Source organism: Carassius auratus, chromosome 6, assembly GCF_003368295.1.
Source record: "Carassius auratus strain Wakin chromosome 6, ASM336829v1, whole genome shotgun sequence".
Lineage (NCBI taxonomy): Eukaryota > Metazoa > Chordata > Actinopteri > Cypriniformes > Cyprinidae > Carassius > Carassius auratus.
Window position 1 is genome coordinate 21,166,584 of NC_039248.1, and position 18,675 is coordinate 21,185,258.

General features: G+C 34.8%; 1 protein-coding gene across 4 annotated transcripts in view; it reads left to right on the forward strand.

Moving 5' to 3' along the window:
* The window catches only part of LOC113100892 (low-density lipoprotein receptor-related protein 8-like), a 146,553-nt gene that overhangs the window by 74,523 nt on the left and 53,355 nt on the right, over positions 1-18,675 (forward strand). For all 4 annotated transcript variants that reach the window (XM_026265403.1, XM_026265405.1, XM_026265404.1 and 1 more), the window contains exon 4: positions 14,535-14,663. In XM_026265403.1, coding sequence (XP_026121188.1) covers positions 14,535-14,663 — 129 coding nt within the window. The remainder of the gene's footprint in view (positions 1-14,534; positions 14,664-18,675) is intronic.

Below are 18,675 nucleotides of genomic sequence, written 5' to 3' on the forward strand. Positions count from 1 at the left end.
ACCGTGAAGTTGTGTGCGGAACAACCAATCAAAACTATGTCAGTTGACCAATCAGAACACAGTATGCTACCGAAAGGTGGGGTTTAAGGAAACAGAATCTGAATCCTGTTGTACAGGACTTATAAACAGTGATAGGAAGCTTAGAATTTTCATCTTACTGGCTCTTTAAATGACAGACATGTTGATCCAGATGAAGTCATCCAATGAAAATTCACAATTATGCTACTAAATGTTTTCGTAAGAACCCCAAATTACCCCAGTTTTTTTAAGCGTACTGTGAAATATCTGTTTAGTTTTTAGTGTTTGGTGTTGTTGTCTTTTGTTTTGTTTTTGTTGTTTATGTTTGTTTGTGTTATATTTTTGTAAATCAGCCACCTAACATTGCCCTTTAAACCACCCTTTGCAACCACGTAACAACATGTTAAGTCATAATTCATATTTCAGTGAGAAAATAAAAAAAATTAGTTGATTTCTTCCTAAGTTTTAAAATGGTTGGACATTCAAACAAGTTACACTTCTACACAACTCAGAAGCTGAGTGCTGCACATTCAGTATTGATTAAATCAGGAGGAAAAAAAAAAGACTGGCCGCCTTAGGCATTGACATTGGACTGTAATTGGCTTCCAGGTGAGCAAATAAAAATTTATCTTTAAACCTTTTTTCCAAGAAACACACAAGTATTAAAAAAACATTCAATATGCTTTAAAGACCTTTGCTTCTGAGAACAATCTCCTCAATCAATGTGTGGCAATGTTTCTCTTCAGTTACACTCCAACATTTAATCTTCTGTGTATTTTATATAACCTCTCCCTATATAACATTCTCACATTCAACTTTTTTTTTTTACTTCTGTCCTTGATGTTGCTTTCTGAAATGTCCATCTCCAACAAGATCTCATGATATCTCATGCATGATCTCATGTTAACAACATCATGAAACAGATTGGATTCATTATTCCTAAGAAATCCCGCAAATACTGCTGGATTTAAACTAAGAAAAAATAGATAGACATTGCATTAAATGCTCTTATAATGTATATATTTTTTTTATTAAGTTAAAGTAAGGGAAACTACAATAGTACAACATAACTTAAATCCACACAATGGATCTCTTAAATCTTAAACATGGTAATGGAGAAGATACTGTCTGTTTTCAGTTTTGGTCTCCTCGTCTTCATGTAAATGTTACAGCTTGAAATGGGATTTTATTCAATTTTTGGCTTTATCACAGACCTCTTCATGACATAACAAAGGTCATTCGCATTAAGCTTGTTCAGAGTAGTTTAATAAATGTAATACATTTCACACTAATTAAACTCGCTCGACTTTGTAAGTACAAAGCGTGGTTAATAAAACAACATTTGTGGCAGATGAGTAAAGCCCTGAATAGACATTACAGTGGAATTGTCTTATTTCAACATGAAATTCGGAGAACTCCCTCTATAAAATAATCAGTTATGCTATGTTATATATTTTATATCTGTATAGGTTTTTTTGTCAGTTTGCATTGTCATCACACACAAGGGACAGCTTTTCCCTTAGATTAAGGTATACTGTGAAAGTATACTGTAATTTATAAATTGTCTAAATGTGTATAATGTTATATGTTAAGCGTTTCAATTCTATTCTGCACTGTGAGTTTTTCACTCACCACATGTGCTGTTGGAGAGGTTTCAATAAAGGTGATTTGATTTGATCATTCTGACATTTTTTCGTTCACAAGACTCTTATCAGTGTTGCTTTGATATTGATAGGTGACAAGTTGAACCAGGAGACAAAGGCCTGGGCCTATTATAACCTTGCGCAGGAGTTTTGCTACATAATTATTTTAAATATTACGGAGAAGGATCCAGTCAGATGCACCGGATGGGTTCAATTTCATGCTTCAGGCAGCGGTTCCCTGAAGTAATTTCCCATGTGGCCGCACTCCAGGAGCACTGCTGCAGCCCAAGAGCAAGCCCCTGTTTCCCGGCCACGCGCTCCGTTCCCAGCTGCCAGAGCGGGGCATCAGCACTGCCTGATTACTTCTTAGTCACTCGGTTTGTGCTGGCGTTTTAATTTAGTGCCCATCAGTGCTGATTTTTCTCACAGACTGCGCTCAAGCGCCAGGAATCAACTGCTGACTACAAAAGGTGAAGCTGTTGAGCCAAGTTGTTTTTGAATTATTTCTCCACTTTATTTATAGTATATTAGTGAGGACAAAACAGTTGGTAGAATAGAGGAGGATGGGATCAGGAGATGACACAGCCCAGTATCAAACGGCTGTGAATGCAGCTCAGTGTTTTCGAGAACATGCGCAGGTCAAATAATAAGACTGTAACTTAAGGGACACTACCATTTGGAAGATTTTGGACCTTAAGATTTTTTTGTATGTTTTTTTAAAGAATTCTCTTCTGCTCACCAAGCCTGCATTTATTTGATTCAAAGCAAAAACGCTACAATTTTGAAAACATTTTACCATTTAAAATAACTTTTCTATTTGAATAGATTTTAAAATGTAATTTATTCCTGTGATTTCGAAGCTGATTTTTTTTTAGCATGATTATTTCAGGCATATGATCCTTCAGAAATCATTCTAATATTCTGATTTGCTGCTCAAAATATTATTATTATTATTATTATTATTATTATTATTATTATTATTATTATTATGTTGAAAACAGCGGAGTAGAATCTTTCAGGTTTCTTTGATGAATAGAAAGTTCAGAAGAACAGCATTTGTCAGCATTTGCAAATGTCTTTATCATCAATAATAAAAATGTTTATTGAACACTGCAAATTGCAAATCAGCATGTTAGAATGATTTCTGAAGGATCATGTGACACTGAAGACTAAATTCAGCTATGATCACAGGAATAAATGGCATTTTACAATATATTTAAATAGTAAAAGTATTTCATAATATTACTGTTTTTGCTGTGCTTTAGATCAAATAAATGCAGGCTTGTTGAGCAAAAGAGACTTCTTTAAAAATATAAAAAATCTTAGTGTATATGTGTATGCAAAGATTTTTTTTCTTTTATTTATTTTTTATTTTTTTTAAGCTCTGTTCAAAATCCACTTGGCTTATAAATATGAAAAGGCACATGCAAATTTGTATGGGCTTCTTGTATAGAGGAATAAACCAATTCAGCAACCAATTTAGAAATCTGCTTTGCCTAAAACAAAGGCACAATTACATATTAGAATAGCTCTTCGAACTCTCTTATATCTTATAATTAACAAATCAGCATTGCTTTTGTTTATGTTTTCCCAGACTGTCAGACTAATTAGTGTTGAACGAAACCTATCAAAGACTGAGGCGTCTCATGAGAGCAGGTTATGTCAAAGTGACTTTAACTGGCTGTGAAGCACTCAGGGATTTTAAAGTGGGCTGCTCAGACTGTCCAAAGGACAGGTTGGATTGGGTCAAGAGGCTTTATTCCCTGCAGGCACATTTAATTGGTAGAAGATGTGGAAACATGGACATAAGGGTTCTGTACTTACTTACATGGTCAGTTTGACAGGCATGAGTGCGTTTGTGGGTGTGCAATGAGTTCAAATGTCCTTTGTATGCATGCATCTTCTTGTAGGGGAAGATCATAAATAATTAAACATGTCACCATTACAAGTTTACGGATGCCAGCAGAGGTCAGAAGGAGCAGGAAGCTGTCGACTTCCCTTGTAATCTCAAGAAAACAAACATCTGCTGTATTTACCTCAACACCGATCACTCCTGGATTGATCAAGATGATGGATGGATAGCTTGCTTAATTGTGCCCCACTGGACACGATCTGCAGAAAAAAGATCAGCTTTAGACATCTGCCTTACTAAAAATCCTCTCTGAACATGCTTTGTGTGATTCCATCAATTTCATTTTTACTAGTAATTAGTGACCCTTGATCTCACCCGCTCCCTATTGATCCTCCATGAGTCTAGGGCCAGTCTCTTTAGGTCTTAATGACCACCTTGCCCAGGGTTTCCATTGAATCAGCACTATGGTGTGGTTGCATTTTGCTGTACAGTATGTGGCTGGATTTCTTTCAAATCTTTCTAAGAAAAAGATCAGTGTATACTGCGATACTCATTGACATTTCACCTTATAAAACTGCTAAATGGTCTGGAATAATGTCATTGCGGTTTAAGAATGACGTAAACTCATTATAGGATGGATAATCGGACTCTTTAAATCACAAAATATACATTTTATGAAAGCGAGAGTTGTTGCTTTGGATTATTTTTGGATTAAGGTCTTCTAAACTGCGTCATATTTCTTTGTATTAGCACAAAATCGTATTGTGGGCTATTGTAAAATGATGCTTACTGTTTAATATGAAAGGATATGAGCATAATACCAATATTTACTCATTCTTACATCATACAGAAGATTGCACATTGTCCTTAAAGTATCACATTATAGTGCAATATTAATTATTTATGCTAATTAACTAATATCAATGTTCAATGGCATACATTAGAAAAGCAGTGTTTAAAAAAGGTATTTGATCCAGCTTTCTTGAATAAAATGGTCATTATTTTAGGTTCTTTCTTTCTTATTATTAATTGAATAGGTAATATGAATGTTACACATTAATAATGGATAATGCTAATAAAAAACATAAACAGCATGATAACTGTAATATTCGCTCTAGCGGCTACATTCATTGTACTGCATTCATATGAATAAATTAAATCCATTCCATTGTTGTACATTGTTTCTTCCCGGCACATTTGTGTTACAGTAATTTACGTTACACTAATAATTTGTATGGTTTAAAATGTGGACCATAATTTGCTGGGAGAAAAATGCTTTAAGACCGTTCTCCATAGCCAACAAGCATGTCCTTCTTGTGTAAGCATAAAGACTTTTTAATTGAAGAAGAAAAAAAAAGGTACAAAAAGTCAAATTGTCTTTGAAAGATTTGAAGACAGGAATAATGTGCTCATCTCTCTGTTTCTTATTCTTATTAATGTTATTCTTCATCCTTGTTTGTAAAAAAAATGTGTAAAATAAACAAACCGTATTGTGTTGCAGATGAATTAAAGCGATTCAGAACCACCTTCATATATTGTGTACGTCAGTATCAGTGTTGCAGAAGATCTTGGCTCACCTCAGTGACCAGGCAGACAAATGTTCCATAACACATGCAGCAAATTAGCACTCTTAAAGAGTCAGAAGCTTTTATTAGTTTAGCCTTTGTTTTCAGTTGAGTCACCCACTGAATGTTTCATAAAAGACAGGAAGGATGCTTTGATTTACCTTTATTAAGAAAACAACACTTGTGGCTATATAATATTGAGTAATTGCGTCCACACACCTTACATGTGAGTAATAAAACTCTATAATTGATGTGAAGTGTGACAGTTTTTTTGTGAAAACTATTTCTTCATTTTAAGGTGCAGTGTCCTTGAAGAGTACACTTTTAAAAATAAAGGTGCTTCACGATGCCATAGAATAACCTTTTTGTCGAAATTGTTCCATAAAGGACCTTTAACATCTAAAATAGCCTTCTGTTGAACAAAAGGTTCTTTGTGGCTAAAGAATGGTTCTTCAGATTATAAAAAAGGTAAGAAAGAGATGGTTCTTTTAAAACCCTTTGACTGAATGGTTCTTTGTGGAACCAAAATGTTTTTCTTCTGTGGCACCTTTTAGGCTCATTTAAAGCACCTTTATTTTTAAGAGTATTACAGAACAATAGTATTGCTTTAGTTCTGCAATAAAATAAATATTGATTTATTGCTAATTCATTCTTTGGTAAAGCAGAAATTTCTCCACTGTTTACATCTTTGCATCTGCACTCTTTCAATCCAAATTCATTGGTGATCCATCAAATGTGGAATCCTTTCTACATGCCTTCTGGCACAGGACAACAGGATACATTTATTATGAAAAGATAGTAGATGGGAATCGTTCACGTCTGGCTCATTTCATAAAATGCTTTATCCGCAATGGCCATTGGAGAGCGGTCTGCAGCGCTTGACCTGAGCAGACAGCCAGAAGTGAGACTGCCTACAAACCCATTAATTGGGGAACCGTCCATTGCTTATAAACTCGAGATGAGTGCCAAATATTTGAAGTGATGCCATTTGACTTTCAAAACTGGTCTGCCTCATTAATGATTCATGGGAGTGTAGTATGAATCACAGCCGTGATTGCAACAGAGGAAGGATTGACTTGTTTTCCATGCATGTGGCTTGAAGTGCTGCTACATCACAATCCAAAATCTTTGAAAACAGGTTCTTCAGTTTGTAAATCAAAAACGAGGGCAACACAAATTTAACAAGCAGGCATTTATTCTAAAAAGTTGATTGGTGATTCAAATGTTTTTGTGCTAAAGATAATTTAAGAATTTAGAAAGAAAAACATTATTTTGGGAGACCACAGCGATCTGTATTCAGATCAGCTTTATTTGCATGTAAGAATGGTGTTTTTGTCCTAGTGAAGCAATATTTAGTCATGAATTATTGAATACATCCATAGGGCACTGTGCTATTTCTTTTGCAAATTTTCCTCCAGTCTTTTTTTTTTTCTTCTCACATTATGATTTCTAATTTCTTTTAAATGTGTCGTTTAAATGTCAGCTTGTTCAGAAACGTCCCCCCAGTGCAATAATCCACTGTATATTTCCCCTCTCATTGTTAAGATTATACCTCCAGTGGGCCAAATCTGTAGAGACCCACTTGAGAGCCTGAGAATGTGTAATTAAAGCAAGACCGAGACTATCGATTTACAGCTTATAGGATTCCTGTCATGTGTTTGCCCTAGACATCAATTTAGGGGCGTGCTTATGTGTGCACAGACAAGGGTAGCCGATCACAACGTGCTGTTTTGTTAGATCGCTGGCTTGTGTGTGTTAGTAGCTTAAGCCCTCCCAGTCTCAAATCTATTCAGTCACAGCCGGGCACAGCGCTTTTTCATCAGCATCTTTCTGTTTTTCTGTCGCATTTTTTGGTACAATGGTACAGTTATGGTAGCAAATGGTAATACCATACTCACTTGCTTTTTATTTGATCTGCAGTTGTATTCTTTATTTATAATTTACATTAAGATGTATTCTTAGGTCATTCTGAGTTAGGAGGATTTTGGTAGAATAAAAATATTCAAATGTGCTATAGAGTAAATTTCACCTTCTCACAAACTTCCTCAATGGTGATTTGAGAGTTTTTTTTTTTTATGTCAATGTTAAAGTACCCATGCTTTTATTACCTCCTCTTAGTGAGATTGTGTGGTGTAGTATTGTTTCTGAATGTATTATACTGTATTGCCATCAAAGTGTGTATAACCTTCCCGCCAGCTTATTTTCCTACTGTCATGAGTCTGTGGTGCTTACTCTCTCTTTCTTTTGTTGTCTTCATTTTCATCCCTTCATTCTGCCATATTTCTTCATCTTGCCCCAACGCTCTGTTGATCACTGTTCATTTCTATCCATCTCACTCTGATTTGTATCAGATTTATTCCCTTATGGGTTGAGTGGTGAAGTGAAGTGGAGACACAGGGGAGTTTTATTGATATAAATTGCAGCTCTCTCCTCATGCCTTACAGAGCAGCTGTCTCCCATGGAATATGAAACACTCACACAGTGGACTCACCTTCCACTTTAATCTTCTTCCCCTGCCTGAATGAATTTAACTGTTGTAATTTTCTACGTCTCATCATTTCTTTACTTTTATATAATTCTATATAATTCTATAATTGATGTCATAATTTTAATCAACTGCTCACCTTATCACTTTGGTTCAAAAAAAAAAATAATTGAATGATAAACTGTTTGAATAATTCAAATCATGCACTAAAAATTCAAAGCTGTAAGAGCTGTTTAAATACCTTTTACACTTCTGTCCAAAATGGGTTACTGCGGATGACATCAAGTCTTTTCCCTCACCCAAATAGTATTGAGTGTGTATTGATTTGGTGTTATTAGCTTAATTGGTGCAAAGCACCATAGAGACATATTACTAGCTTAGCTGTGGTCCACACCGGTTTTCAGCATGTTTTAATTATTTTCCCCCATTCTGCTGTACTGCTGTAGGGGGGAAAAAATCCTGTTTATAGATTTTTGACAACTGCGTTTCAATCTACCACGTTTATTTCTCTTTGTCCATAAGCGCGACTTCTGGTAATGTTGTACATTATTTGTTATGAATTTTTGATTGCCTGTTAATTTGAATGGAGCTCAAGATGTGCTGAAACCCTTTTCTATGTTTGTTTTCATATTATTTGATTTTACATTTGATTTCAAGCTATTTTAACATTGAGTTAATAAGTTTGATTGTTCAATTGTGTGACGATGATATTTCATTATTTAGATAAAAATTTGCTGAATTATGAGTCATTAGAACAGTGACATTTTTCCTCAGTTGCAACAGCATTTCATTGTGAAAATTAAGTATACTTAATCGTATTCAATGTGTACTTGTATTTCAAATCTTACAGGAAGTCAGTTAAAAAAAAAACTGTACTTGAGGATATAATATTAAATAAATGCAAGACCACCAAAGTGTACTTAAAGACTTACACTTAAAACCTTGTAATGTTAAATTAAATGTTTTACTTCAAAAAGTACATTTTAAATAATTTATTTATATTGATCTATGCTTTAAAGATGTACATACTTAGATGTGTTGCTTACAGTATATGGAGATGATGATGATTTAACTGTAAATTTTAATTTTTATTAATATTTAATATACTAAAATGCAACTTCATAAAAAATACATTAAATACATGACATATAAGTTTCAATATAAATTACATGTATATTTTAGTTTACAGTTAATGTGTATCACAACATTCCACAGTAAACTTAAACCATATTGTACTGCAGAGACAATAACTGACAGTTAAGACAATAAAGATGTACTTACGTTCTACTTAAGACAAAATTTCAGCTAACTGCATTTGATATACATTTATTAAACTATAATATATTTTCAGTTACACTTTATTTTAAGGTGTCCTTGTTATACATTTAAGAACCGTGTAATTTTAATTAACTGCATGTACTTACTATATGGTTAGGGTTGGGATGAGGGTTTGATTTAGGGTTAGTTAGCTGCATGCAATTATGCTTAATTATTTGTTATTGTGGTAGTAAGTATTGAATTGTTACCATATTTGCTTTTAATTGCAGTTAATGTACAAGTTTGTACAAGTTTTAATAAGTATGCAGAAGTATACTTCTTTTTCCCAAGGGTTGCAGTGCATTCTGAATTCTCATGTCTTTTTTATCGACAATGATGTACAGTTTGTATAGTATGTAAGAGAAATGTAGCATCTCCCCTTAGCTCCATTCAGTCCCTCTTTAAATGTTAAAGAGTCGCCAGACAAATTGATTAGCATAGCAATTTCCTGTCAGGTTAGGACATCAGAATTAATCAGGCTCCCTCATACCATACAAAGCTAAATATGACTGGGAGGTTTCACCATGATAAACTCTTAAATTTCTCCCCCTCTCCCCACCTCTCAGTGAAGGGACATTAGCGAGGCAGTTAATCAAAATCACATTAGCATATAGTACAGGCACCCTTAGATTATAGTAGCCCCAACCCTGCAGGAGCAGCGTGGACAGAATGCTGAAGAGATCCCAGCGTTCCTGCTAATGGGATCAGGACGTTTGGGTTTTAGGTGGATTCAGGTCAAAACTAAGCTGGTCGTTATACCCACATAGGCACACACACACACAAACACGTCTCCATCAGGTTGTTAAAGTGCATTTTTGTAGCATAAATCAGAATTATGTTTCCTTGTTCAGTGGCAAATGTGTCAATAAAATGAAGACAAAGTGGATCAATGGAGTGTGACCGTTAAGACCATCCTGATTCCCCACAGATCGGTTATTCAAGCTTTGTGTATGGCACCGTCGGATTGACAGGTTTCACTGACATCTGTTTACCTCTGAGAGTGCTGGGGACAACTAGGACTGTCAATATTAGCCTGTTAGCACATGTGATTTCTTTACATTGGGTTGTTAAAAGAATAGTTCACCCAAAAATAAAGAATTCTGTCATTATTTCATTCCAAACACATACAAAGTCATCTTTGAAATGCAATCAAATCCATCGTAATTGAGTGGTTTAATTTGACTTATGAATAGATTTAAACAGATTTAAATTGGGCTTCTACTCACAAATAAACAGACATGTAGCTCATTAGAAATGAAAAATACTGGAATATGTACATCACGCTCACATTTTTAATGTTCCATGTTTACCATATGTGATGTGCTCTATGTATGTACAGTATTTGTGACAATAATTTTTTAGGTAAATAATTAAGTCATCATATTATGCGATTATATCTCTTCACATGACCAAGATTGAACAGCTTGATTCATGTGGATTCATTAAGGCCTTTATGGCCTTTTAAGTTTTAGTTACCTGTACTTTGTGGAGTGACAGAAACTTCTTATATATTCTTATACTTCATATATATAAAGACCATTTTTAAAATAACTCTGACTGGATTCATCTGAAAGAAGAAAGTCATATCCCCCTAGGATGACTTCAAGGGGAGTAATTTATGGACTCATTTTCAATTTTGGGTGAACTAGCCCTTTAACTATGAAGAATTGTACAAAGTAATGGATGTTTATAATGGATGTGTCCATATATTGTTATACTTGTCTCTTCATATTAAGCTGGGTTATAAGAAAGTATTTTAGCATCAGAAAAAAACAATTGTGCACTTGCAACTGCTATAACCCTCTTGAAACTCTGGGATTGTGCTGGACAGAGTTGTATCTGTGGATCAAAAGGGTTCTCCAGAAAGCTGTCGATAAGCATGTCGATATCGCTGCCTCTTCTTGTTGAGCGGCATGTGAGTGTGCAGCCGTCAGCATTTGTGATAAAGGTATGTCCACTAAAAGTCCTGGAGGCTCAAACTCTGATTAGAAATGACCTTTCCAAGGACTAACACAACTTTTATGGCTAACTTACCCAAACTGTTCCAAACCAGACTCACATCTTAAGGTTTAATGCTATACTGCTGCTGAGAAGTCAAGTTCAGGCACATGTTATATAAGTCAGCATTCCAGTTCATCCCAAAAGTGTTTACCAGAAAGCAGTGTTATGAGATGTTCAGTAGGGAATTTATTATTTTCTGTTAGTTTTCATAAAACTATTTTTTTTTGTAATTCTTAGCTTACCTTTTTATATTTACCTTGAATGTTTTGAATATACTTTTAAAAGCATTTATGTTGATGGATATACTGTATTTTTAATAGCCAAACCATTATATGTGGGGTGTCCAGATACTTTTAGTCATAAAGGCTTATGATGCTTTTAGGTAAAGGAGAGAGGCGTAATGGAAGATGCTTCAATGCCCACTTAGACACGCATATTCTCACCACTCACAAGAACATCTGAACTTAGTTGACTGTGAAACTCATCACTCGGACACTATTGACTGAAACTGGCTCCCTTATATAATGTGGTTTGTGCAAAGCTAATGATTATTTCTTTGAGCGTGCTGATGCGCATCTGAGAAAATTTAATTTCTCCAGCTTAGATTAACAATGTTACACCCGCACCAAGAAAATGATTTACATTATTAGATAAATATGCTAATCTAATCTCATCCGCTCCCTGTGGTTCTTCCATAACTTCATTTTCCCAGGAGGAATTGCATTGCAGTCAGAATGAGTTGAACTGATCACGGAGTATAAGTTATTTTGTCTTCATAAAGAAATAAACATGAATTTGTGCTCTGAGACCCCTCAGCTTTGCTCTTCAAATTAAGCTTGATGGTGACTGTGTGCATCTATGCTTTGTTGTTGTAGTTTATCCCACTGTCAGTCAGTTTACTATTATTTGCTGAGTTTAGGGCCACAGGCTCCAAGGTTGCCTGAGAGCGTCTCTGATCGTCAGGGAGTGCATCATCATCTTTTGAGTCTGTGCTGACGTTTGGCTCATAAGAGAACGTCTTGAGTCCATCTCTTTCTTACAGTTAAATTCATCTATCAGAGCAGTGTGGGTGTTATTCTGATGCAACTTAGAGTTATAGAACAATCAGAGCCAGAGAGGTCTTAAGGTAATATTTGCTGGTGGCAGTTCTATTATAATATAAATTTATTAGTTATTAAATTTTATATTCTTAACCTGAGGATTTATGCTGTCAGTGTGCTTAAACTCTTTGAAGATGCAGGTGATATTTTTTTATGAAGGTTCTGTTTCTGAATTCTTCCTCTTCACAGCTACAGCCATCAAGCACCACTTCTGTAAAAAAATAATATTGTAAAATATTACAATTCCTAAATTTTCAGCAGCCATTACTCCAGTCTTCAGGCATGTGATCTTTCAGAAATCATTCTAATATACCGATTTGGTGCTTTTGAAACATTTGTTATTACCGGTGTTATAAAGCACCTAATCAAAAGTTGTGATATATATGTGGCGAGTGGGGCGGGGCCGAGAGGTGTGGGAACGAGGAGTGAGGCCAGGTGTAGTGATTGGAGATGAGCTGCACCTGCGCCCCACCGCCGGTATCGAGTCCCACGTAGGAGATGGAAGGATATAAAACTGGAGCGACTATAGTGATGGACGAGAGAGGACCAGGCCTGGGCCATTATTTTATGTTTTGCTTTTTATTTATGCGCACCAGTCGTCCGTGAGGGGCTGGTGCGCTGTTTTGTTTTTATTTTTGTCATTAAAGTTTCATTTCGATTGTGCGCCAGTTCCCGCCTCCTCCTTCCCGATGAGTATGGAGTTTTATCATTACAATATATATATATATATATATATATATATATATATATATATATATATATGCATTAACTCCAAATGGTTGCGTTTGATGCAGACAAATCTTTGAATTGTTATGTATCAGTTCATTGTTTGAATTATTCACAAAAGTGAATTTTAGTGACTCTACTAAAATGCACTACTAAAACATATGCCTTAATATATTTTCATAAGGATGGATCACTAAACTAGCCTAATGATTGTAATGAGCAGATTAGAGTGCATTAAAATAATCATGATATTCCCAGTGTGTTGTTTATTTTACACTGGTTGTTTTGCTTTTTCCAAACCTCTGTGAGAATTTAGCTGTGTGAACAAGAGGAAGCCAGGGCTTTATGAGCAGTGAATGAAAAGCCCTGTGGGCACAGTAGTCTTCAGGGGCAGTGAGGAGAGAGAAGAGATAAGACAGACTGCGTTTCCCATGAGGCTGTGCTTTCTCTAGCAGTCAGCCAGACAGTTAGAATGGGTCATTCAGTTTATTCAGACACATGCTGACAAAGCCAGAAACACACGCTCGCATGCTCACACAGAACACTGTTCAAACAAACCCACTCTGTCACATACATTTCCCTAGTCATACACCAACAAGCCTTGCGGTGTTGGGTTAAGCTCTGGCCTTAAATAGGACTTTTTTTTCTTCCTCTGGCAGTCTCAGATCCAATATGGCTTCCACAGATGAGGACTAGGCCTCAATTTGCAGAGTTACAATGGCTGTATACTGATGGAGAGATATCGCAAATGACGTTCACAGCTGTCTTTTTCCCATTTCTTCAGAGAAGGCCATACGGTAGTGGAATCCATTGAGAGACATGGCATTCACTCTTATGATTATAGATAGGGTTCAGGCAACAATGGGCATCGAGGTGTCAGATACGGTGAGAAGGTCTTCATAAATCTTATTTTATACTCTGAAAATTACTTAAAAGACTGACGAATGGGAGTGAGAGAAATCAGTCTGGCTACTATTGATTTGTAGTTGGGTTCCCAGACATTTAGAGATGTATAATTTATGGAGCTGTCTTCAGAATGCTGTGTGATCTGGGATGCAACTTAAAATTGTTTCAATGGGCTTCGGTTTTGGTTAACAATAAGGCCAGTGGAGATGTCTTATTGAATGTGTGTTTGTGTGATGGAGCTTGACAAGAAAAAAGAAAGCAACTCCATGTAGAAGTTTTGTTTCATATGGTTTGTTTAATATGGCATTGGTAAAATATTTGTGTAAAAGATTTACATTAATAATAATTATAAATTATAAAAACATACTTATTTTTTTGTTTGTTTTATTTAGTTTTTGTTTGAAAGAAATAACTTTTTATTCAAGATTTTAAATTGATCATTTACAGTATTACATAAAAATGCTCTGTTTTCTAACCACATCATTTTATAATATATTTATATATTTATTGTAGTTTTCTGATAACTTTCTATTCACCAAAGAATCATGAAAAATATATCACGGTTTCCACAAATATATTTTTACTAGTGCCTTTTGATGATTCCTGAAAGGTCATGTGACTTTGAAGACTGGGGTAAAGGCTACAGAAAATGTAGCTTTAACATCACAGAAATACATTTTATTTTAAACTATAACATTTCACAATAAAAATCTTCACAACCCAAACTTTTAATATTATTGTTTGAACAGATGATATTGACATCATCTTAGAAATGTGATTTTCTGTGAAAATTTGTCATTGTGTTGATAAGGTTGGAAAACTGTACTGAGCAATCAGCATCCCGGAATACGCCTTTTTTCCTTTTTTATCATCATGGTATTTTATTTCTCAGCGATTTCTCTGTGTTGCTTTCACTCATAGGTCGACAGGCGTGTCCACCAGAGAAGTTTGACTGTGGCGGCACGACGAGCAAATGTGTGTCATTGTCATGGCGCTGCGATGGAGAACAGGACTGTGAAAATGGAGCAGATGAGGAGCAGTGTGCTGCAGGTGAGTCCAGGGAGGAAGGCAAAAGAAAGAGGAAATGGCTAAAAATAGGTCCTGTCGGGATAATGCACAGTCAGGCTTCAGTGAGGTGTGTGTGAACTTAATGGAGTGGAGTGGAGGTAGTGATGTGTGTGAAGCACATGAAACACACCGATGTTTGATGTTATTGTAGCTGATGGTGCTTTCATCATGTCCTCCTGATACACAGGGTAGATATTACAGAAATCTCTGGATCTTAAAAGAGTGGACTGGTTTTTGTGTTCGGACACCCAACAGTTAGTTCTTGCATTGATGGATTGTCACAGTGGGTGAGAACGAGAAAGTGTGTTATGACTATAAATAAAATAGAAATTCTGCTTACACACGCACTTTCCTCTTGCTCTCACACACACAATAATCCAGCTGCCAAAAACAGGTATTTCAATTTACTTTTAGATTATAAACCAGTATTGATTTGACTTTGCTCTTTGACATGCAACCTATACAAGCATTGATTCTCCAGCTACCTCTTTTATGAAAAGATTATGTATTATGCATTTGGCTTTTAAAGCCCGTCAGGATCTTTATCATTATAACAAACTCCTGATGTACTGCTTAAGGGCTCATGGATAAAAGCAAACTCAGCATTTAAATCCACAATAGAGTAGCTGAGAATTTGCTGGTTTGTTTAATATGTTTAAATAGTTTCTTTACTGCAGACTTAGTCACCTGTTGATCATTAATATAACAGTAGGTATATTGCGGTTTTTGCCCCTTTTCCATGATTCATGTCTATATTGTATGTGTGTATAATTATCATCAAGTCAGAACAAAATGAAGAAGTTATAATTTGATGATTTTAGTGTGAAACATTTAAGGGTGTTTTAAATGCATTAAATAATATCAGTTTTTTATAATTCCAATTAAATCAGTTAATTGCATAGTTTAAATTTACTTCATGATTTTTTTTTATATTAAAGATTTGTGCATCTAAAATTAGTTACATCATAAGCTCTCTGTAGGTTGGTGTTACATTGTCAGTTCAAATGTAACTGTATATGTGTTACTTTACATTTTAAAACATAAATATATGAGATCACACCCTAAAGGATGTAAAGAGATTATTGTGTTTCTGTGTTGACCGTTATCTACAAAATGCATATTTCACAATTGAATTGCCCTGTTGTGTTCATAATATGTAATTATCCTGCCTATTATTCAGCCTTGACACGTCTGCTTTTTTTTATATCTCCGAACACAGCCAAGTGAAATCTCTTGTCCTTGTGTCACTATGGGCTTACACTTTCTCTTCTACTTAATCATGTAATAATGAAATACAGGACACGTCTTTCAACTCTACCTCGTTCTTTTATGGTTTTTCATTTTCTGACTATTAGCTCTATGATTAGCACTGTGACAGCGTTTGTTTATCTCTGTGGATTTATAGCTGTGATTTGCGTGTCGTATGGTCCTGTGCTGAACTGGAAAATAAGAGCATTAACATCAGTGTAATATTTCACCGTGCTGCTGATTATAATTGATTTCCTGCTTGATGTCTGTTCTGAGACTTCTATTTTTTATTATAGAATAACCTGCAGGACTGCTCCTTTTGATTTATAATTGAAGATGTTAAGGCACGGTCTATGAATACATATTACTCTTAATGCTGTACAGCCCCATAACTTTTGAAGAATCATGTTTCACAAAAAATTACATTTCAAATCCTTTTCAAATCAGTCACCTCTAAGTGAACCAGAAGCTCATCAGTCTGGTGTGACACAGGTGATAGAACAGGGAAAATTGTAGTGTAGTACTTTTTGAATTTTGCTAATTTATTATGAAAAATATTTGCCTTGGCGCTTTTGCTTCTTTAAAATGATACATTTGATTTATTGTAAATACATGTATTACCATTTCTTTACCTCTGCTGTTTTTATCACTACATTTTGAAAACCTTAATATTTTTGTGGAAACGATGAAGCAACTTTTCAAGTCAGAACAACTGTCAATCTTGATTTAATGGATCTTTGCTAAATAAAGTTAATTCTTGTAATTAAGTGTAGTGTAAATAAATATATGAATTAAATTTAAGTTGTTATAAATAAAATTATGGTTCAAAAACCTAAAATAACAGTAATGTAAACATTTCTACTTAAATTTTTACACAAACTTTTTATTAAGGCATTGGTTTTTAATAATTAATAATTATCCTCAGCAAAACAGTGTGTAATGGTGACAATCAACAAGCATTATTATGTAATAAGATGTTTTTAAGATCACTGCACAACAACTACAACAGTAAAAACATTAACAGCATAATTTATGAATGCTACTTCAAAAGCTAATAGTCTTTTTACAGAGCATTATACATAATGTTAAAAACATAATATGAAAACATGATATGCTTTCATTTGCTGAATGGGGCAACAGTGCACTTTTAGTGGGTTTACCAGACTCCACACATACATCTCAAATCTGCTGCACCCACAAAGCCCTTTCCGGTGTACCAAAGGTTGGAAGTTTTACATAAAACATTTCTTGGGGAGTCACAGACATGAATAATATACCTCCTAACATCACATTCCCATTTTTGTAGAAGAAAGGCACTATTTGCCCTCAAACTCAGTTGTGTCCTTTTGCTCTCTAATCTCTCTCTCTCTCGCTCTTTTCCCCTCTATTACCTTAATCTCCAGATACACTGCGAAGGAACTTTTAAATATAAATTATTATCAATAACCTGCATTAAAAATGCACAATCAAAATGCCCTTTGCTCTTGTGGAAGCCCTATGAAGGAAGTTTAACCCTCTGGAGTCGATTAACGCGTATACATGTTATGAGTAATTTTCTCCTGATAACCCAGAAAAGAACTTAAATTACACTTTCAGGTTTGATCGTACAGATAAGCGCAATACATCAATCGAATCTGTAAAGGGTTTACTTTTTTGTATACAGACATAACAACAAAACTTTGTGCATTTATAAAATAGAGATAATTTATAAAATAAAGTGTGATGTCTGCAGCCTTTGCCTGCGCTGTTCTTCATTTAGACATGCATCATTAAAATGAACTGTAACTCAGCTAAGAGACATGAGAGAGATATCTATAGAAAGCCTGACATGTCTACTTTTAAACTAAACAAGTGCCGCCCGAAAAAACAAATATTCTGTGATCAAGTAATCTATATGAAAACAACGCAATGTCCGTTTTTCATGTCTCCCTTCATTATCTTCTAATGTGACATTATGCCCGCACTGAACGCTTTATTCAGATTCTAATGTTTCACTAAAGCGCACGGCTTGAATACACCCACACAACAGAAGACAACACAGCGAGACTGTTCTTCAAGTCCTTTTTTTTTACTTTTTGCTTCGCGATGAGAGGAATAAGACATAATTCACCCCAAAAAGATGTGATGTGGTTGAGGATTTGAAAAATGTATTTCCTCAGAAAAAAAGAATGAAGCTCTTTATTCAGCAGAGATCATAAATATGAGTAAGTCTCTTTTTATTCATTTATATACTTCTACTATAGTTTTCACATAACGTGTAAAAATGTTACTAATTAGACTTTTTCCAAAGAATTTTTCCAAACTATAATTCCTGAATAAATGTATAATCAAGTGAAACATTATGAAGTTTAAATAAAAATATACAATACTATACCATTCAAAAGATTGATGTAAATAATATAAATTTAACAAATGTAACTGTAACAAATGTAACAAGTAACCTAGTATGCAGAGTTTTGATTAATTTTTGTGCTGTGGATGGCAGAAAACTGCATCCAATTTTTCTTATGGCTTATATTACAAAAGCACAAAGATTTGTTTTTAATGTGAATGTACACAAATAAAGGTAAATCTTTTACAATTCCAATTATCTTTGACTAAAAGGAGTAGTTGCTTCCACTGTTAGAAGGAAAAATTCCTGTGATTGCACTTGCGCCGCATGCACACGCACAGTTTAGCTTTTTTACCATGACAATATAGTCTGTACATTATCATAATAAAATACAGACAGTCAAACATATGGATA